We start from the raw sequence: 19,030 nt of genomic DNA on the forward strand, positions 1-19,030 counted from the left end.
TGTCCTTTGCTCCTGCCCACCTCTGCGTTGAGGGCCCCGAGCGGCTTCGAGGGGCTCCTGCCTGCCTGCCAGGGCTTTCACACAAAGCCAGCAATGGCTTTCCACGTCCCCGGCCCAGACAGCCACACAGAACCCCTGCCACTAACACTCTCGCAGGAGCTGGGAGCCCCTGGAGGGAAGGGGCTGAGGAGGGAGAAGCCAAGCAGCCACGCGTGCTTTCAGGTGGGGATCCGTAGCTCCTGAGGGCCTCCCCGCCCCTCTTTGCCACGGCCACATCTTTGGCCAGAGAGGGAAGCAAGCAACACAGCCCTGAACTTATCTTTCAGCTCCTCCTCCCTTCACACTATTTATCTCTCAAGCATCATGGCTGGCAAGAGGACAGAGTGTCAGATGAGGAAGCAGGAGATCTGCGCTCGAAGCCCCTCTCAGCCCCAGAAACTCACTCGGCTGGTGGCAAGAGTAAACCACATCAGCATCACAATAATTTGGAAGTGACAAGATGTAACAACATGTCACATCTCAACGGTTTATCTATGACCTCCAGCTTGTCTACTATATTGTATAAACATCAATCAAACAATCTGTTGTCATAACATGCCACCAAATTATTTGCCATCCTAAAAGAACAATCCTAACCTGTGTGAGATGTTCAAACAGTGTCTGGGGGAGGTGGAGAAGGATGACCTACTTGATTTCCAAAGGAAGAGAGGAATTTCCAAAGTATGAGAGGAAGAGGGGGGGAACCGAGCATGCAACAGCAGGAGGAAATGTACGGAAAGAGGAGGGAACAGCTTCCTAAGACCCGCAGCTTAATGATCTGTCCCAAAACTGCAGGAGGGGAGGCCCAGCAGCTTTTGGCCTTGGTGTTCATTCCATCCAAGAGGTACATGATCGGCTTTCCCTGATCAGCAAGGCCAACTTAAATCCCCTCGTCTTGGCCTTTGTCTGAGAGCAGCGTGATCTCCTTCCACTTCCTTCGCTGGCTGAGCCCCTTGCCCAAGGAAGCCAATCATCAAAAGGGAAACAAAAGCCAAGCAGGGAGGGAAATGCTAAACCCTCCTACCTCTGGGATGTCCAGTTCTCAGAAGGACTTTAGTTAAATCTTGGTGGGGCTCCTCCAAAGAGCCATATTCATTTGCCAGGCCAGCCGAGGAACCACCTAACAAAGCTACCAAAAGCCACATGTAAAACCTGATGGGCACTCAGGATCCTGAGAGGTCAGCAGCCAAGGCTACGAGTCCAGTCCCTGGCAGCTCAAAAGCACCAGGCGGCAGAGGAGGGGGAAAGCCCGTCTCTGGGTGAAAAGCTTCGGCATGAAGCAGCCCAGGCAGCCCCTGCACCTGGGCACAAAAGGTTCTGCACTGAGCCTGCGCATTGGGTGCTTCTTTCTACCCCCCAAAAAAAAGAGAGAGGGCATGCGCAAAGCTGGTGGGTTCATGCCCTTCATTGGCACATGTTACCTATTCAAATTCTGGGACCCAGGATCAACCCTAGTTACGGCTCTGTCTAGCAGACAGTTCAGCATCCTATGCCAAAATCTCAAGGTCAGCTAGGGGAACATATCATTCTCTCATAACAATAAATGCCTGGCAGGTCTGTGGGACTCACAACGGTGGTGATTCAACCCAAGAGGAAGCCCGCTCAGCTGGACCAAGAGCAAGGAGGGAGCCCTCAGGGTGCAGCTGGAGAGAACGAGGGCCTCCATCCACCCACGCGGACTCCCCCCCGCTCATCCTTTAGTCGTGGAGCACCTCCGCCATCAAGCCAAGCAGATGCACCTGTGATTCTCTTGTTGATGGAAATGAAAGATTCACTCATAGCCCCCTCCCGCTCGTTGGCAAGGGAGACCCTTCTGGATTGCTTGGCCAGAGGTGCAAAGAGAGACAAGCAGATTACTTTGTACCTTCTTTTTTTTTAAGAGGAAGAAGGAAGCATGCACTTTTCCAAATGGTTACACCAAAGGAAGGGCACAGAACATTCTCCATGCCTGAGTAGTCCAAGGATCCTGGTGTGGGGGGGGGGGGCAGGGAGAGATTCAGCTTCAGGGTAGGAGCCTCCCAGCTCCCATGGCATGTAAGAAGGGGCAAGGGACACTACCGCATGCCAAAGGTCCCCGGTAAAGTTTATACAGCAAATGTCAGGAACAGCTGTGGCAAATTGTTCCAGCTTTCTTAGAACCTCTGGGCTCACTTTGACATTTTTCAGTCTTTTTCCCAAGGCAGGTCACTTCAAAATGGTCCTTAAAATGCTCTTTTAGTCCAACTTGAGTGTCAACCCAACGTAAAACATCCGTTTCAGAGCTCTGAATCCAAGGGTCTTCCACCTGTTGTCGGCTTAATGGGCTGCTGTAAACGATGAGGCTGAATGGAGACCGCCGGTGAGGATTTTGCCCCACAGAGGCCCCACAGCACTCTTGAGTAGAGAGGTGGGTCTCATAGCTTCACCCTCTCTATGAGAAACTGGGAGAAAAAAACATCTGTTTTCTCCTCTCGGTCTGTTCCTCGACACAAGTTCTTGCAGGAAATCTCCTGGCCTTTCTGTGAAGCTTTGTGACCACACTGTGCAGGATTATTACAAACCTTGTGCCAAGCGGCATCTTCCCTAAGTGGGATTAAATGGCACTAAAAGTCAGCAGTTCCCTGCATAGGTTGCAACGGGAGGAAGGAGGAACCCAAAATAAAGGGGAGTATTGAGACCAGAACTTGGAAAATCTGGGGGAGGTCTCGGCATAGCAAGACACGGTAAATGGGGGAGAACATTTTTTCCAGCAATCATCACGTCCGTAGCTCTGAGTATAGAAAAAGCAGCGGGTGGGGAGGGCGCTGTGTGAGCAAACCCTCCTCCCAGGGAAGGGAGCAAAAATGACCGAGTGGACCGACGGAAAAAGGAGCCACGGTCCTAAACTAGCGCATGCCACGGAAATGCCAGAGCCACACCCGGCCGGCCACTGCCCACCCCGCTGGAAAGAAACCAAGCAGCTGCGCTCTGCTGCCCATCACTGGCTCTAGCAGCTGCCCCAAAGGGAAGGGGTGGCCATCTCTGATTCGGGCCAAGGAAGCGGCAAGAAAGGGAAGGAAAAGAACAGCCTGCCGAGGGAACGTCGGAGCACCCAGACCTGGAGCGGGAACACCAGGGCAGGGGTGCGAGAGTCATGCTTCAAGCAGTGCACAAGGAGGGACCCTCTGATCTCGGAGGGCAAGCTTAGCAGGAGTAGACAAAGGGCAGCCTCCAGGGGCTCGAAAGCAGCCTCTCCCAACCCATTTTTTTTTAAAAAAAACTTTATTGAAGGTCTCTTTGTGCTCCCTGGGGCACCAGAGGCAGTTTTGCTATAATCCCACCTCGTCTGCATTCTGGTGCCTCCTCTTTCTTTCAACTGTCCATCATCACATCATCTTACATGCCAAGGGGAGCAGGGCTGGAAGCAGAGATGGGCACCAACTGCCAGTTCATCAGCTGGTTTGTTTTTCGGTCGACCAGGTGGCCGTGCTTCCCATTCCGCACTCGTACCTGAAGGAGGCGGGTCAGGGAAGCCAGGACGCTGCCTCTGAGTGGGCGCCTGCCCAAGGAGGCGGGGCTCTGAAGCCCCAAGCATCCATCTGGCTGAAAAGTGAACTGGCGCGAACACTGAACGGGCGGTCCGTGCCCATCTCTGCTTGGAGGCAAACAGGGGCTGAGTGGGAGGGTGGCCGTGGGTAGGCAGAAACCCCAAGGACTCTGCCTGAGAGAGAGGTGGGCCTTTTGCACCCACAGGGGGGGGGGCTGAATGCTCCTCCCTGCAAACCCACCTTCCCCCATCGCCACCCTCTTCCCAGTTTCCCACCTGTCCTTGGTGGAGGGAAGGCTCCATTTTACCTGCAGAGGGATTTGAGAGAATCCCGGTCCAAAAAGCTGTGGTCCTTCTTCACAGAGGCGATGTCAAGGGGGAAGTGGGACTCTGAGGGCAAGAAGAAGACGAAGGAGGAGAATTAGAAGTCTGGGGAGTGAGAGATGTCGGGGGAAACGGTGTGTGTGTGTGTGTGTGTGTGTGTGTGTGTGTGTGTGTGTGTGTGTGTGTGTGTGTGTGTGTGTGTGTGTGTGTGTGTGTGTGTGTGTGTGTGTGTGTGTGTGTGTGTGTGTGTGTGTGTGTGTGTGAGTGAGTGAGTGAGGTTGGGTGAGGCATTGGGTCCTTGTAGGCATCGGGGGGGGGTTGCTTCGACCCCCCAACCTGGCACCCATACCATAAATGCAACCGGCCACATCCAAAGCACTCTTTCAGGAAAAAAAAAGTGTTTCTCCTTTCCAACACTTCTTGTCTCATGTATTTCAGGATCAGCTGCAACAACCTACACTTTTAATTTGTCACTAAGCAGCTGAAGTAGGTCTTGTAATTTGGGGAGTCTTTATGTCTTCATCTGAGTGTTTCTTGGTTGCCCGTCCTCTCAGCTGTCGCCTCAGGAGGTTACAAACTCCAGCAAGCACAACGTGGCCTGGAAAACGCAGCCATCTCTGGAGGTGTCTTCCACTGTGGCCACACAATGAAAACCGAAGAACACCCCACCCACCCACACCTTCACTCCATGGCAGCCGTTTTGGGGAGGGAAGAGACTGGAAACGTCCCGTTTGGAGAATCGCTGGCCGCCATCCGCTGTTGGCCGCTTCCTCTTATTTCTCCTGGACCCACCTCCCCTTTCCTGGTGTGAGAGGAAGCTCAAGCTTCCATTCATTCCTCACCTTCATCCCTCCATCCCTAGAATGGCAACCACCTCTCCTATATTTGGGGGTAAACAAACCTCGGCCAGGAGAGCTGGTGCTTGGGGGCCAGGCCTGTTTGCAAAACACAGAGGTGGAGAAAGCTTAAATCTCAGAGCGGTACTGAGTGTGAAGGGAGTGGGGCTTCATCCTGGCAGCAGAACACAGAGTGTGCAAAAATCTGCTGGGAGAGGGTGCAAACCCAACCCCTGAGTGTTTGCAACCCAGAAGGGCAGGACAGCTGCCTGTCCCAGATGTGAAGAACGACATGCCGGAGACCGACTTACCTTCGTAAAGCTGGGCATACTGAGGAAATCCAGCCGCGCGCAACCAGGCACATGCTTTCTTAGCCTCGGCTTCTGGAACAAAACAAACAGGCAGAAATGAGGAGGTGCGGCCGGCTTCCAGGCTTTGCCAAATGGTCTTGACTAGCGATGGATACAAGCTCCCCGTTTAGCGGTTCGCGCCGGTTCGCTTATCAGCTGGACGTGTGTTTGGCCCTTCCCAGCCCTGCTCCCTTTGGTGGGCGCCCCCTCAGAGGACGTGCCCAGTGGGTGCTGCCTCTAAGCGGGCGACCACCGAAGGAGGCAGGGCTGGGAAGGGCCAAACCAGGGCTGGGCTCCTAAATGAATGGGCTGCTTCCTTCTGCATCACTCGTGGTCACAAATAATGAGACTCTGTGGCCCTATGCCTATGGGGAGAAACGTGCAGTTGGAGGTCTTCATGGTCGCGGCCCGTGCTGCTCCCAGCGACCTCTGCCATCAAGAACCTGTTTCCACCTGCATCGTAGACGCAGTTTTGCAATCGTGGTGAATGCTCAGAACCGGCACGGAAAAAGACAAGGAAAGCTGGCTTCTGCTGATGATTAACTGATTTGGCCAGAGAAGGGCAGATCCAGCAGTGGTTGCATCTGGTTCTGGACAGCCATAATACATTTTAATCAGTGTAACCAGTCGCTCCTCCACTGTGGTTTCATAAGTAAAGGAAATGATTTTTTTTTCACAAACCTGGTTGAGACAGAAATGTTGCATGTTAACACTATGCTATGTTCTGGTTTTCCTAAGCATTAAGTCCAGATTAGTGACCCTGCTGTAATGAAAATATTGCCAGTGTCTTAATCTTATGGAGTAACACTCCACCTACAACCCTGGCCTCAGAACCGATAACGTATCCAAAGGTTATAATTAAAGAGGTGACTTTTCTGTCTTCCTGACCCTCCATGAGAGCTACACACAAATCTCCAAGAATAGGAAGTCAACCTGGAAGTCACCTGGTATTGAACCATCGGTGTTAGAAAGAGATTAAATGGCACAAGGCAAGCTGGACCTGTTTTGAAAGTGAACGGCAAATGCTGGAGAATTCTAGAAAATCAGTAAACAGCAAATCACGTCTTTTTTTTAAAAAAAGGAGGGGGGTATATGTAGGAAGTCCTGGATTTAAAAAAAACAAACAGCCTTGCTCCCATCTCTCACCCTAGCCTTATCCCCATGAAACCCTTCTGTAGAGACCACCAGTAAAGAACAGAGCCGGCCCTTCACATCTGAGATCACCAGGAGATGCGAAGGGCCAGCTCTGTTCTTGTGTATATATACTGGTGTATATATATTAACAGTTCCACTATGATGGAATGAAGACTAGGGAGAAGGGCAAGAAGAAAAGGGTTCTCAGCAGAGATTCCACAGCCGAGCAGGCAGGTCTCCCCTCCTCTCCTCTCCCAAATAGCAAGGAAAGCGAGGTGTGGCCTGGGATCCTGGTGAACTCGGCTTCACATCCGCAGTGGGAATGCAAACTCATAGCAAGCCATTTCCTTCCTTCCTGCTGTTGCAAAAAGTCCTGGATGTGGGGCAGGGCCGGGGGCAGGAAAAGAAACCCGTCTTTTTCCCTGCCCTGTTGGAACATGGATTGTTTTTGCACCCAACCACCCAGGGCTATAAAGAGGCACGCAAAGCACTTCAGGGAAGGGAAGGGAGACGGAAAAGGGCCTCTTCAGATTTTGGCTTCCAGAACCTCTCCCTGCCCTGCAGAGGCTTCCCAAAACCTGTCCACGAGAAGACGAGGACAATGATGTTGAAGACAGTGGCTTGTTCTGTCCACTGTCTGCTTGGAGCCCAGATTTTATCTTCCTGGGCTCCATGATCACTGCAGATGGAGACAGCAGCCACAAAATTAAAAGACGCCTGCTTCTTGGGAGGAAAGCGATGACAAATCTTGACAGCATCTTAAAAAGCAGAGACATCACCTTGCCAACGAAAGTCCGAATAGTCAAAGCTATGGTTTTTCCTGTTGTGATGTATGGAAGTGAGAGCTGGAAAACTGACCACCAAAGAATTGATGCCTTTGAATTGTGGTGCTGGAGGAGGCTCTTGAGAACCCCCTGGACTGCAAGGAGAACAAACCTATCAATTCTTAAGGAAATCAACCCCGAGTGCTCACTGGAAGGACAGATCCTGAAGCTGAGGCTCCAATACTTTGGCCATCTCATGAGAAGAGAAGACTCCTTGGAAAAGACCTTGATGTTAGGAAAGTGCGACGGCAAGAGGAGAAGGGGACGACCGAGGATGAGATGGCTGGACAGTGTCTGCAAAGCAACCAACATGAATTTGACACAACTCCGGGAGGCAGTGGAAGACAGGAGGGCCTGGCGTGCTCTGGTTCATGGGGTCACAAAGAGTCGGACACGACTAAACGAACGAACGAATGCAGAAGGAGACCAGTGTCGACGTCAAAGTAGTGAGGGTGATACAGAGGGTTAACATCGAGGTGGACAAACATATCTCTCTCTCTTGGTCTCAATTGTGCGCATTCACAGAGACCACGAAGAAGAATAAGCAGGTTTTGACCTGGTGCTGACCCAGTCAATGCCCCTGTCGGTGCCAGTCAAGCCTCCAAGGGAAGGGCTTCCCACAGTCAGGGCAGAAGATCGTTTCTGGATGTTGCCTTCCATGTACAGTATTTATTGTTCAAAAGACACATAAATAAGTACTTTCTGTAAAATGAAAAAGGAGGGGGAGTTTGCCACCTCCGGGACCGCACATGTGTGTGAAAAAATTAACACAGCATGACTACAGGAAGGGAGAGGGTAAAACATAGAAACAGCACAGAGATCAGATGGTGTGCATTTGCAAGTGCTGGATCCACACATTCTGTTTTCGTGCACAAAGCCATACAGACAGAAACACACACCAGGTTATACGGTAGGTAACTCCAGCACTTTTGTGTTTTGGGGAGGGGTGGCAGCCCTTTTTTGTGGGGCAAAGGGGGGGGCTCAAACCAGCTGTCCTCTGTTCCCCCTGCCCTCCAGATCCACAGAATAACAGAAGCTGTTTTTCAAGGAAACAACAGCTGTAAACCATTCTGGAAAGCGAGAAAGCAGCCCTTTTTCACAAAAGGAGGCAGCAACCTTCACGTAAGCCAGACTGCCCATCGGGGTCTCGCTCCCAGCACCCTCTCAGTGGGGTGCCTGTGTGACAGCCATCCAAGTCAAACCAAACCAAAAGCTATCCAGCAGCAAACGGCTCCAGACTCCCCCTTTAAAGAAAGCGCGGGGAGGACGAAGCCCAAATCGGAAGAAACTCACCAGGCAGAAGACTCCCAAACCCGTCTTGGCTCATCAGAACCTGTGATTTACACATGAAGGCAGGCCAAACGGGTCCCTGGCCCTGTTCCTGAGGGGGGGTCCCTTGTCTGGATCGCTGAGGCTTCCCAAATGCAGTGCCTTGCTTCCAAACCCCACAGGCTGAAGGAGCAGAGAAGGTCTGTTCCCACCCGGGTTGGCTCGCTGTTCTGAGCAATGCGCCCTTTGCTGACCCTTATTCATACCAGAGAGACGATCATTTCCTCCTTCCAGACTCCGTCTTCCCCTTCGGGTTGGGGGGGGGGAGGGAAGCTGATTAGACTACAGAGGGACCAGGACTGAGGTGAGGCTACAGCGGCGCTCATTGCAACCCTCTCACAGCGTGTTGCAAGACCACCGGCCCTTTGAATCAACAAGTCTACGGATTTCAATGGTCTATCTTGGTGAGCCAGTTTGCAAGATAATGAGGTTACACCAGGTCAGGAGAGGGTCACCATCAGCTGTCCAGGCAAAGAGGCGAGTGTGTGGCTTTCTCCAAGCAAGAAGAGTTCACAGGATCTGCCCACTTCAGAGTAAGGCCCCATGCATCCAGCAGGGCTCACAAAAGTTTCTGCCCTTATGAATCTGGTTGGTCTTTAACCTGTTCAACTTTTCTTTCCCTTTATCTGCACCCTCTAATGGGAAGAGGAGCAAGGATTTCTGTGGGAGGCTTTTAAGCAGAGGTTAGACACCCACTCTTTAAGGGATGCTTTGGCAGGGATCTGGATCACTTCTGGGGGGTCCCTCCAGCTTGACAGTTCAAGGATTCTGTGACTTCAAAACTGCAGGCATGGGCTACGATCCTGAAACCCGATGCTAAATAAACTTAGCCCAGTCTTCTAGATGCCACAAGACTTTTTTTGCTCTCTTTTCCTTCCTTTAATGAAGCTTCCTGCAGTTTGTGAAGGGAAATCTTGGCTCTCCTTCACCAAGGAAGGGCAGGAAAAAGGGTGCATGGGTGGGTGGAAGGAGACAGGCCATCGTCAGAAAGACATATCCAAGCAGGTCTTGGAAGAGGCCGGGATCACACACACACACCCCCGTCTTGGGCCCAGGCTCGCAAAACACATCTGCTCAGAGGAGACAGCCGGACCCGGGCCGCCCGGGCAGCCGACCAACCCCCGTCCCGGGGAGAGAGGGCTGAGCACAAAGTTTCCACCCACACAGGAAGACACGAGAGCCTGTTCCAAAGGTGACCTCATGCCATCGCAATCCAAGGGAAACAGCCGCAGAGGGACAGCGGAGGCAGGTGGAAGCAGCCCTGGCTGGCGCCTGTAGAAAGAACGATGCCCGTCCCTGCAGGGTCAAGAGGCCGGCTGGGATTCAGGGCCCCTGAGAAGGGCCAAGCCTCCCGGAAGCCCTTCCGGAGGCTCAGCGGGCAACCCAGACCGAGGCCTTTCTCCTTCGTTCCCGCTTCTGGGGAATGCTTGGCGAGAAAGGAACACTCTGCACAGCCTCAGAGGCACTCTGGCCACCTCCGTTTCTGTGTCATAGGGTTGCTCTCAAGGAAAACATTTCCCAGCGAAGCTCTGACCGGAGCTAACTCCGCCGTCTCCCCTTCTCATTCAGACGCCTGTGCTTGAAGCCTCTTTGGAGAGCTAAGCAATGGAGTGTCTTGTCATCCTGCCTGGACCCTTTCGTTCATTCCGAATGATTCCCTTCTGGTGTCAAGCAGAACCCATGAGAACATCACCTGCCTTGCACAGACTGAATGTCATACTCAGGATCAGTGCATCGTCCCCCCTCACTCATCCATCGATTTTCATGCAGTCATGTCGAGGAGAGACAAGTTAGGGGCCCAACCAAGCCAGGATGGAGATCAGGACCGACCCCCTCCGCCAGCCCCTCCCAACTCAAAGGGGCAGGTGGGTGGGGTGCCTGGGCTGTTTAGGGCCTCTTCCTCACCTCCTCCTCCTCTTCCTCCTCCTCTTCCTCCTCCCTGCTGGAGCTCAGCCCAGAACCCTGCAGGAAAAGCCTTCTCCAAACGGGGGCCTGCCGGGACCTTCCTGTTTTTAGGGCTCCCGAGGCGCCAGAGAAGGAAACCCGGCCATAATTTCCTGAGCCACCCGTGGTTGGATGGACACCCTGTAGGATTCCAGTTATCCTGAATCTGAGGCGGGAATATAGCCAGGATCCTTGCCAGGAGAAAACCCAGAGCACCCCTAGCTCAGGACAGGAAGCCCATAACCCCCCAGGATCATATTTAGGAAGAAAACTGAGCCAGGAGCTCAAAGATGTCTCATATTCCAGGCATGCCAACATTTGTAAGACAAACAGACAGGAAAACCAAGAGCTGTAACAGACGGGGAGGGGGGGGGAATCTCCCTTGGCAGATGACAGATTGTTTTACCAGAATTATTACTGCATAAAATGTCCCTCATCAGCCAGGAGAAACTGAGGTTTCCAAAACAAACTGATCATATCAGAAGGCTTCCGAAAATAAAACAAAATGAGTTCGGTTTGCATGAGTTGAACCACTCAGCCACTCAACCCACCTGAAGCAGTTTGATGGTTTTGCCTTTGTGAACTTTTCTGCCAGCTAATTTTTGAAGGAACTACACCTAATCATTCGAATCGCTGGCTGGATAGCTCAGTGGGTTTAGGTATGCGGCTGTAGAGCCAGAGGTGGGGAGTCTGATACAGCATCGTGCTCCCTGGGGAGGGCGAGGGGGGGAGCCAGCCTGGGTGGCCTTGGGCACGCGGCAGAGTCCCAGGGTCCCCCCCCCCCAGAGGAAGGGAATTGTGTGCTTTCTCTTTGGAAAGGGTTGCCATCACTCAGAACTGACTTGACAGTGCATGATTATTACTATTAAATTATTCAGGTATGGGACATTGTTCACCTCCTGTTATAGCCATGTGTCTCATTTGCCCTGAAATGGGGGGGGGGGGCACCTGACCAACCAAACTCAAAGGCATGAGGGCTCCCAGAAGGGCTTCACCTCCAAACTCAAAAGGCCGTTTGGCCAAGAGGATTTGGGCACCTAAAGGGCTGTGGCTTGTGGAGGAGAAGCAAAAGCCCCCCATAATGGCTGCCAAGCGTCCCACGACCCCCGGCTCTTGGGCCTCCACAACCCTCGCTTGGCGGCAGGGCTTTTCCGTGGAGGACAGCTCTGGGGGCGGACGTCGGCATTTTGAGGCACACACGGGAAGAGCCAGCGCCTGCCCAAGTTTGACCAAGCCGCCTCCAATTCAGGAAGAGAGCCCAAGGCTGTAGGGCAAAATCGCTTCCCAGCTCTCCCAGTCCAAGCTTAAGAATCCCTCGGAAAAGGCCCTGGGAACCAGTCGCCGCTTGTACAGTTGTGCACAGAAAGGTGCAGCTTGTGGCGAAAGAGCAGCTGGCAAACACTTAACAGAAAAGACCCGCCAGCAGCTTCAACCCTCCCACTCGCCCCCCCCCTGCTCAGCCAAGTCCCACCAGGAGGGCAGGCCTTGCTCCAGCGGGCAGCTTGGCCACCCACCCACCCAACAGCCCATGTCTTGGCCGAGGCCAACCGCCACCCTATGTGCTCATAGCCAACAGAAAGGCCACCAGCCTCTTGGAGGGACGCCGGTGGCAGCCGGGAGTGGCCGGAGGGCAGGGAGAAAGGCGTGCAGGCCCTGAGGCCGGAGGGCTTGGCTATGAACCAACCAGGAATTTCCCATTTCTTTTCCCGAAACATGGTCAAGCTCAACTTTTCCAGAAACTGCAGAGAAAATGAAAATAAAACAGCAGGCTTTCCCTTCAGATGGATGATCACCCTCGGAAGGAAAATTACAGCCATTTAAGTGAAGAAGAGGCTGGTTTAAATTTAGCTGAGACACCTGCAGAAGTTATGCAATCTTCTTTCTCTGTGGTTTTCGCTTCAGTTTTTAGACCTTGTTCTTGTATTCTTTAGGAAGAGATGACGTAGGGTTCCCGCTCCTACCATCATCAACTCTGGCTCTATGAGCAGCGCCTCCTGCGCAGGTCCAAAGCTTTCCCCATGGTAAAAATGCAACAACACAATGAACAAAAAGTGAACACAACTGGTAGGCTGCAGAACACCTGGCTTCTTGAGAAAAAAGAATGGTTTTCCCTCCCCACAGGGCATACCTGTGGCGTTCCCTTTTCCAAAACAACCCTACAGAGCACCAGGGGTGATGACAACCCCAAAGGCTGTCCATGGGCTGGAAAGCAAACCAGGCAAACTTGCAATCTTATCAAAGACGTTTGGATCAATCAACCGCGTTGGGTCAACTGATTAGATCTGCATGTGAGCACAAGGACATCGGCAGCAGGAAGCACAGTTATGATGATGCCTCGAGATAATGCACAGGAATGTGGCAGGAGGTATCATTTCAGAAGAAGCATTTCTTGTGTGGAGAAACAGTCTTGTTTGATTTAATGAAATCAGAAGAATTCACCTTAAATTAAGTAACAGGCACTTGGTGAATGCACTTGGTGAAGGAGGTTCTGGATGGCTGGGGTTTATCAAGGAAAAGAAACACTGCACACTAAAAAAAAAGGCACATGGTTTGGAAAAAACAAACACCTGTAAGGGAAAAAAAAGGAGGGGGAGTTAATTCTGAAGTAGGATCCCTTCCCCGTTTCATCTTTTCCAAACTCAGAAGGGAGATGGAAAACCACATCTGCCCTGAAGCAACGGCCAAGCCTATCTCTTCCATCCAGCTGTGACCCTCAACGGACAGTGGGAAGTCGTCACATCTTCTCATCTGCATTCTGCAAGACCAGTTGCCCAATCCTGCTCCAACCCCAAGCAGGGCTGTGCAAACACAGTCGGGCGGGAGGAATGTTACTGATAGGCACAAATTCCTGGTCGGTTCTGGACTTGCCTCGGCTGAAATCTCAGCCATACGTCTCTTACCCCTTTCATTCTAAAGACATGCACTGCTACCAGCTTATATCCATATGAGGAGATTCTTGGGGGTGGGAAGGGGTCAGGAAGGGGCTTTCACATTTTTTGAGAGAGGACTGTGAGGGGATACCTTGACGTCTTCATTTCACATTCAGTCCCCCAGGTTCTGTGGCCAAGAAGTCCTTCTGGTCTTACCTTTCTTTTCCCATTTGTTTTATTTTATTTCTTGTTTCTCTATGGAATTAATAGCAATAATAACCTTTGAACGGTGGATCTGGAAGGGGCACCCTCTGGATCCTCAAGTCCAGCCCCTCTCAAGGAGCCCCAGAGGGGGGATCGAACTCCCAACCTCCAGCTCCACACAGCCAGAGGCCTCAGCCACTCAGCTCTCCAGAAGTTTCATCCTCTATCTTCTCAAAAGCTTACACGGCCTGTCCTCTGAAGGTGCCGGACGCAGAGACTGGTGAAATGTTAAGAAGAAAACCTCCAGAACAGGGCCAAACAGCCCAGAAAACCTACAACAACCAATGTCATTCTTAATTATCAGTTAACTTATCCAGATGAGGAATACTGGCTTAACAAATAGCATGCAGGTATTAAAATGGAAAAGCCAAAGGGCCAAAAAACCTCCTACAGGGATTCAGACACACACACACACAAACACACACCCATTAAGCCTGTTCAGCAGCCTGCACCAGCGATACGCCTGATGGTACTATAAAGATCAGCTGACTCTAGATCAAGTTTTTAATCCGTTTCCTGCAGAGGTCCGCTTAAGAAACCACCTCGAAAGGTCAAGCGTCAAATTCCAATGGGTTTCTAACCAATGACCCCAATCAAGTGGAATCTGTGGGCACCCAGTAACGGGAGGTGGACTCAGCTCCCTTCTGGGTCCTGTTAGCTCATGAAGCAGAAAGTCATTTCCCTGCCTCCAAGGAGCAAATATCTGACACACGCCTTTCTGAGAAAAACACATTTTGCTTCAGCATGATTTGTGGAGCCCAAGCAGAAGTCTTCCCTTCTGTTTGCTAGCGCAGGGCCAAGCCACACCGTCGTTGACAGCAGCAGCTTTTTCCCGGAAGAGGAAATAAAGGGCATTGGTCGTTGTCGTATCCAGGCCAGAAAAAGGGAAGTCAAGACCAGTTGTTTTCCATAGGCCGGCCTTCCTAAAACACCCTTTGCATTAACTCAGATGGAGAAATAGGGACCCCAGACTCAGGCTTCCCTGTCCGGTTGGACTGCGCAGGTCACACTGGCGACTCGGCTTGAACTCCCCTCGGGGTGGCTCTTGGTTTCAATGAGTCGGACGTGACTCGCGATTCGGAACCCACCCACCCCTTCCCTTTTTCTGGGGGAAAAGCTTGTTTTAATAGGGACTCAGACTTGGGGCTTGGGAGTCGGGACTTCATACCAACGCCTCAACCTCAGACCCGAAGACTTGCCAACCTCCCTGCTCAGACGCTACCCGAGTTCTTGAGGGCAGGAAGGAGGAGAGAATTCAGAAAAACGGGACAATCCTGGGATGCGCCATTCAGAAACCCTAGCCCTGTAACAAAACTGAAATAAATTGATGTGGAAGGAGGTACAGACATCGGACGTTCGAGATCCAGGAGGTATGCCCACCACTTTCTGATCGTACCTCTGGGGGATTTCTTTCCCTTCTGCACACCCTGCACATGGGAGAAAAACTGCACGAGATCATTTTGCTCCTTGAGCTTCTAATGAGTCGGAAATGCTACAGTGGCAAAACAGGGCTTTTTGTTCAATCCCTGACTGCAATCCAGCCCAAAAATGTTGAATTAAACAAACAAACAAAAAACCACTCTTCCAATAAGGCTTTGACCGTGCTCCCTGATCCCCATTTCCCCCCCAAAAAAACCTTGCACAGGGGCAAGGTTGGCATCCCTGAACAAAACAAACAAACAAAAACAAACAAACAAACAGTCAGCAATGGACCCTTGGCTTTTTCAAATCACCCTCCTTGTTTCCCTTCTTGTTTGTGAAATCACCCTTTATAGAAAAACAGAAGTGGGTGGCCACTGAGGATGGCCCTTCAGAGTTGTTTCCTGTTAATCCTCAATCTTCAAGCCTCCCCTCCCTTGGAAGCAGGAAGTATGTCAAGGGACAAGATTAGATAAAATGTTGTGTAAGAACGCCAGCCGAAATCCTGGAAAATAAAAAAATAAGGTGGTTCTCTTTTACCTCTGCCCAGATCCCCTCTCTGCTTTGCCAAGTATTTCCATATCTAAAGGTCCCTGCATCTCGCAAACACCGGATTTCGGTTCTGCTCTCAGCAGCCCTACAAGACAACAGGGCCGGGCGCCAAACCCACAAACAATGGAGCCCTTTAAGAGGGTGAGGAACTCCCTCTGTGAGATGACAAGCCGCCTTCCAAGCAAGATGGGTCTGGAGAGCTCCAGCTGCACAACCCGCTCCTTCCGGTGTAAAAAGGTTCACAATCAGACACACTGCGGTGATTTATAGGCGTCAGCCTCTCACACAAGGGAATCGTGTGTTCATCTTCTTACTGCACTACAAGTCTCTTGCTTCTCCCACCTTGTCGGGGGTGTGAAACCCATCCTAGAGAAAAAGACCTTAGATACATCTGCAAGCATCTCGAGAATTTTGCCGCGGTCTTTATTTTCTGATTCTCCCGTCCTTTTCGCCCTGAGATTGGTCTCCCTGCTTGAAGACCCAGAGACGCTCAACCCCCAAAACTCAGAGGTTGGTCACCTTGATGCGCAAACAGTGACCTGAGCCAGTCTAATCCACGGGTGGATGTGGCCAGTGCATCAAATGTCCATGCAGAGCAGCAGAGGTACAGGAAAAAGCTCATTTGCACCCAGGCTCATTGGCTCTTTCATAGGGCTTAAGGCTCAAGGCCTTACATTTGAAACTTTAGATACTTCGCCGTGATGTTCTCTGTCCCAAACCCCCTTTGCCCCTGCTTTCTTCCACTCTGTCCCAAAACCAAAATATAAACTTGCATACAGGAAATGCCTTTCAAGAAACCAGCACTCCCTGAATCCCAAAGAATGCCAGAAATAAATTGGCCCGGGATTGAAGGAAATGACTGACTCTTTTCAGTCGTGCAGGGAAGCAAACTTAACTCTTCCTGTCCCGTTTCCCAGAAAACACTGGGGAGGAAACATAAGCCCGTTTATCCAATGTGGTCTTGCTGCTTTTGCACCTGCCCGCATTTCCATCATCGCCAGCACCAAAATGGCACAGTTAACAACATTCCTGGTGGCAAAGGATTGTCCAAAAGCAGTTCTCTGATTCTGTGACTTCATTCTGCACAAGTAGCATGACTGACAACCATGAAAATATTAGCCCAGTTTCCTAACTAAAATGACTTCTCTGTGTTGCATTGTCATCATTACAGAAGAGCAGCCCTCTGGGTTGGCCCCAGGGGGCCTGAGGGAAGCAGTCCATCAGCTGGGTTTTCTTTTGATCATCCCCAAGAACATTCCCCTCCAAACAAAGAGTAGCCTTTTGTGAGGGAAAGTTAAACACAACACACACACACACACACACACACACACAAAGAAGAAGTGTGTATGTTATTTGGCACCTGCTTGGGAGACAGATCTTGTGCGTTCAAAACCTGCAGCTGCCTTGCACAATTCAGTCCAGTGGCAGCTAGGATATTGGGTCCCTCTCGGAGGATTAACTACTACTACTACTACTACTACTACTTATTCTTATTCTTATTCTTTTATTCTTATTCTTATTCTTCTTCTTCTTCTTCTTCTTCTTCTTCTTCTTCTTCTTCTTCTTCTTCTTATTATTATTATTATTATTATTATTATTATTATTATTATTATTATTATTATTATTATTATTATTATTATTATTATTATTATTATTATTATTATTATTATTATTATACAAACTTGCCCACTGGGTGGTCAGGGACTGGCGGAATGGATGGGGTTTTAATCCTAACTAGGGGAGTGCTGGTGACATTTTCCTGCGCACCCTACGGATGAACAGTGAAAGCCAGGACTTCATTTTCACCCATGACTTGGAAGTCAAGAGAAAATGAACAAAAGGCTTAGTGGAAGAGGAGCCAAGCGTCTCCGCCATCTGGAAGTCTTCCGCTCCTCGGAAGGACTCCACCCTTGGTCCCTAGCTGCCCCTCAGGCCTCCAAGAATGCATGCCTTATTTTCTTTTGACTCCCTCTTCAAAACATCTGTTTACTGGGAGGCCTTCTGATTGCTCTTTCCACCTTTATCATATGTCACAGCAGAAGCAGGAGCATTCACGAGGCCCTCTTCACATGGCCAAGGAGGTCATTCACAAGGTCGTTCTCTGTGGGCAACCAAGCTCTATGGAGTTTGCCAGGGATGTTTGCAGGGAGGGACGTGGGACCTAGAAAAGCCAAGGAGCAGGAGGAGGAGGAGAAGAAGAAGAAGAAGAAGACGACAACAACGACAAAGACGACGACGACAACAACAACAACAACAACAGCCATCCAGGGAGAAGAAAGACCGAGAGAAGGAGACTCTCAAAACCAGGCTACTGCTTGCTCAAGCCAAAAGGTTTTTCCAGGATACAGTTTCAGCAATGTGTGCTCTCCCCATCCTCACCCATCCGAGACCTTTCTTTACCACCTGTGGATTTAAAAAAAGGCAGGAACCCCCTGAACCAAATCACAAAACTCTCCAGCCAAGAATGGCAGATGGCGCCACAGAGACCCTGGGGTTGGTTCAGCCCTTCAAGCTCTGTGTTTTGTTCTGACCCAGGTATTTTTATACACAAACCCTCTGAAGCACCCGCTGAACACGACACCCATGTGAACTTTGCAAAGACACTCAGTGAGTACAACACAACCACTCAAAAACCAAAAGCAGCCGGTCTGGCTGTAAGAACATTTCCAAAGCCCATTATTAAACATTTCTGAAAATCAAATCTATCAGACCAACCAAAAGGTCACAAATATTGAGATGTTACAACAAAGTTGGGGTGGGAGGAGGAGAGGAGAGGCTGGCGTGTTGTTGCCATCATCCAGCAAAGTCCAGTGTCAGTCCAAATTCCAGCAGAACCATTTTAAACCAGTGGAATTTAAATTGCTGGGGGCAAAGTCTCATTAATGCCAAGGGTCGACTCTAATTGGGAATAACGAGGGATTTAGCACATGGTGGCTCTGTGAACGTCCCACCAAGTCGGTGTTTCTTGGCCTCTCTTCCCCCTTTGCCTCATTAAAACATCTGGGGACCTTGAAAGCTGATACTTTTTTTCATGACCCTTAGCTTAATAAATGGATTATTACACAAGGGTCTACCTGGAGCCTGCATTGGCCACATCGCAAGAGGCAAGGTTTGAACACCTGGCAGAGAAAGTTAGGTAATGTTCCTCTTCCATGAGGCTGGAAGCATTTGAAGCCAGACTCCCCCCACCCCACCCCGTTGGCAGTCACTTACTCCAAAGCAGAAACAATAGGGCATTGTTCAAAAGCACCCTTAAAATATCTCCTGCTTGTCTCTGTTAAGGAAAACAGCTCCTGCAGAAGGCAGGCATTGAGGGCCACTAAGCACAGAGCAGATACACTAAAAATCACTCATCAAGGATTACTTTAACACCTGTTGCACACAACATTCAGACACATGTGCAAAACGATAGCAGGACACCATGCAAAAAGGGTACTTAAACGTGAAACGTAGATAATACCTTTCGCTAATGACGGAGAGAATGGAGACCAGGGGATCCTGCAGCAGGAAAAGATTTTCAGGGCTCCCCCCAGATGCAGGATTGGGTCCCCGCTCCCTTTGTGCCTCTTGATGTCCCTCAGGGCTGAGTGAGCACAGACCTCACCTAATTTTCAGCCCACACTTATTCCTGAAACTCTGC

At 50.7% G+C, this 19,030-nt stretch overlaps 1 protein-coding gene across 3 annotated transcripts in view; it reads right to left on the reverse strand.

The window, feature by feature from the left end:
* STARD8 (StAR related lipid transfer domain containing 8) overlaps positions 1–19,030 on the reverse strand; it is a 55,039-nt gene that overhangs the window by 13,601 nt on the left and 22,408 nt on the right. For 2 of the 3 annotated variants that reach the window (XM_072981472.2, XM_020784354.3), the window contains 2 exons: positions 5,016–5,087; positions 3,853–3,934 (listed from right to left, as the gene is read on the reverse strand). In XM_072981472.2, coding sequence (XP_072837573.2) covers positions 3,853–3,934; positions 5,016–5,087 — 154 coding nt within the window. Of the gene's footprint in view, positions 1–3,852; positions 3,935–5,015; positions 5,088–8,305; positions 8,513–19,030 lie in introns of those variants that run through there. The other variant, XM_020784353.3, reaches the window with a different exon arrangement.

The sequence above is a fragment of the Pogona vitticeps genome, chromosome 11 (assembly GCF_051106095.1).
Source record: "Pogona vitticeps strain Pit_001003342236 chromosome 11, PviZW2.1, whole genome shotgun sequence".
Lineage (NCBI taxonomy): Eukaryota > Metazoa > Chordata > Lepidosauria > Squamata > Agamidae > Pogona > Pogona vitticeps.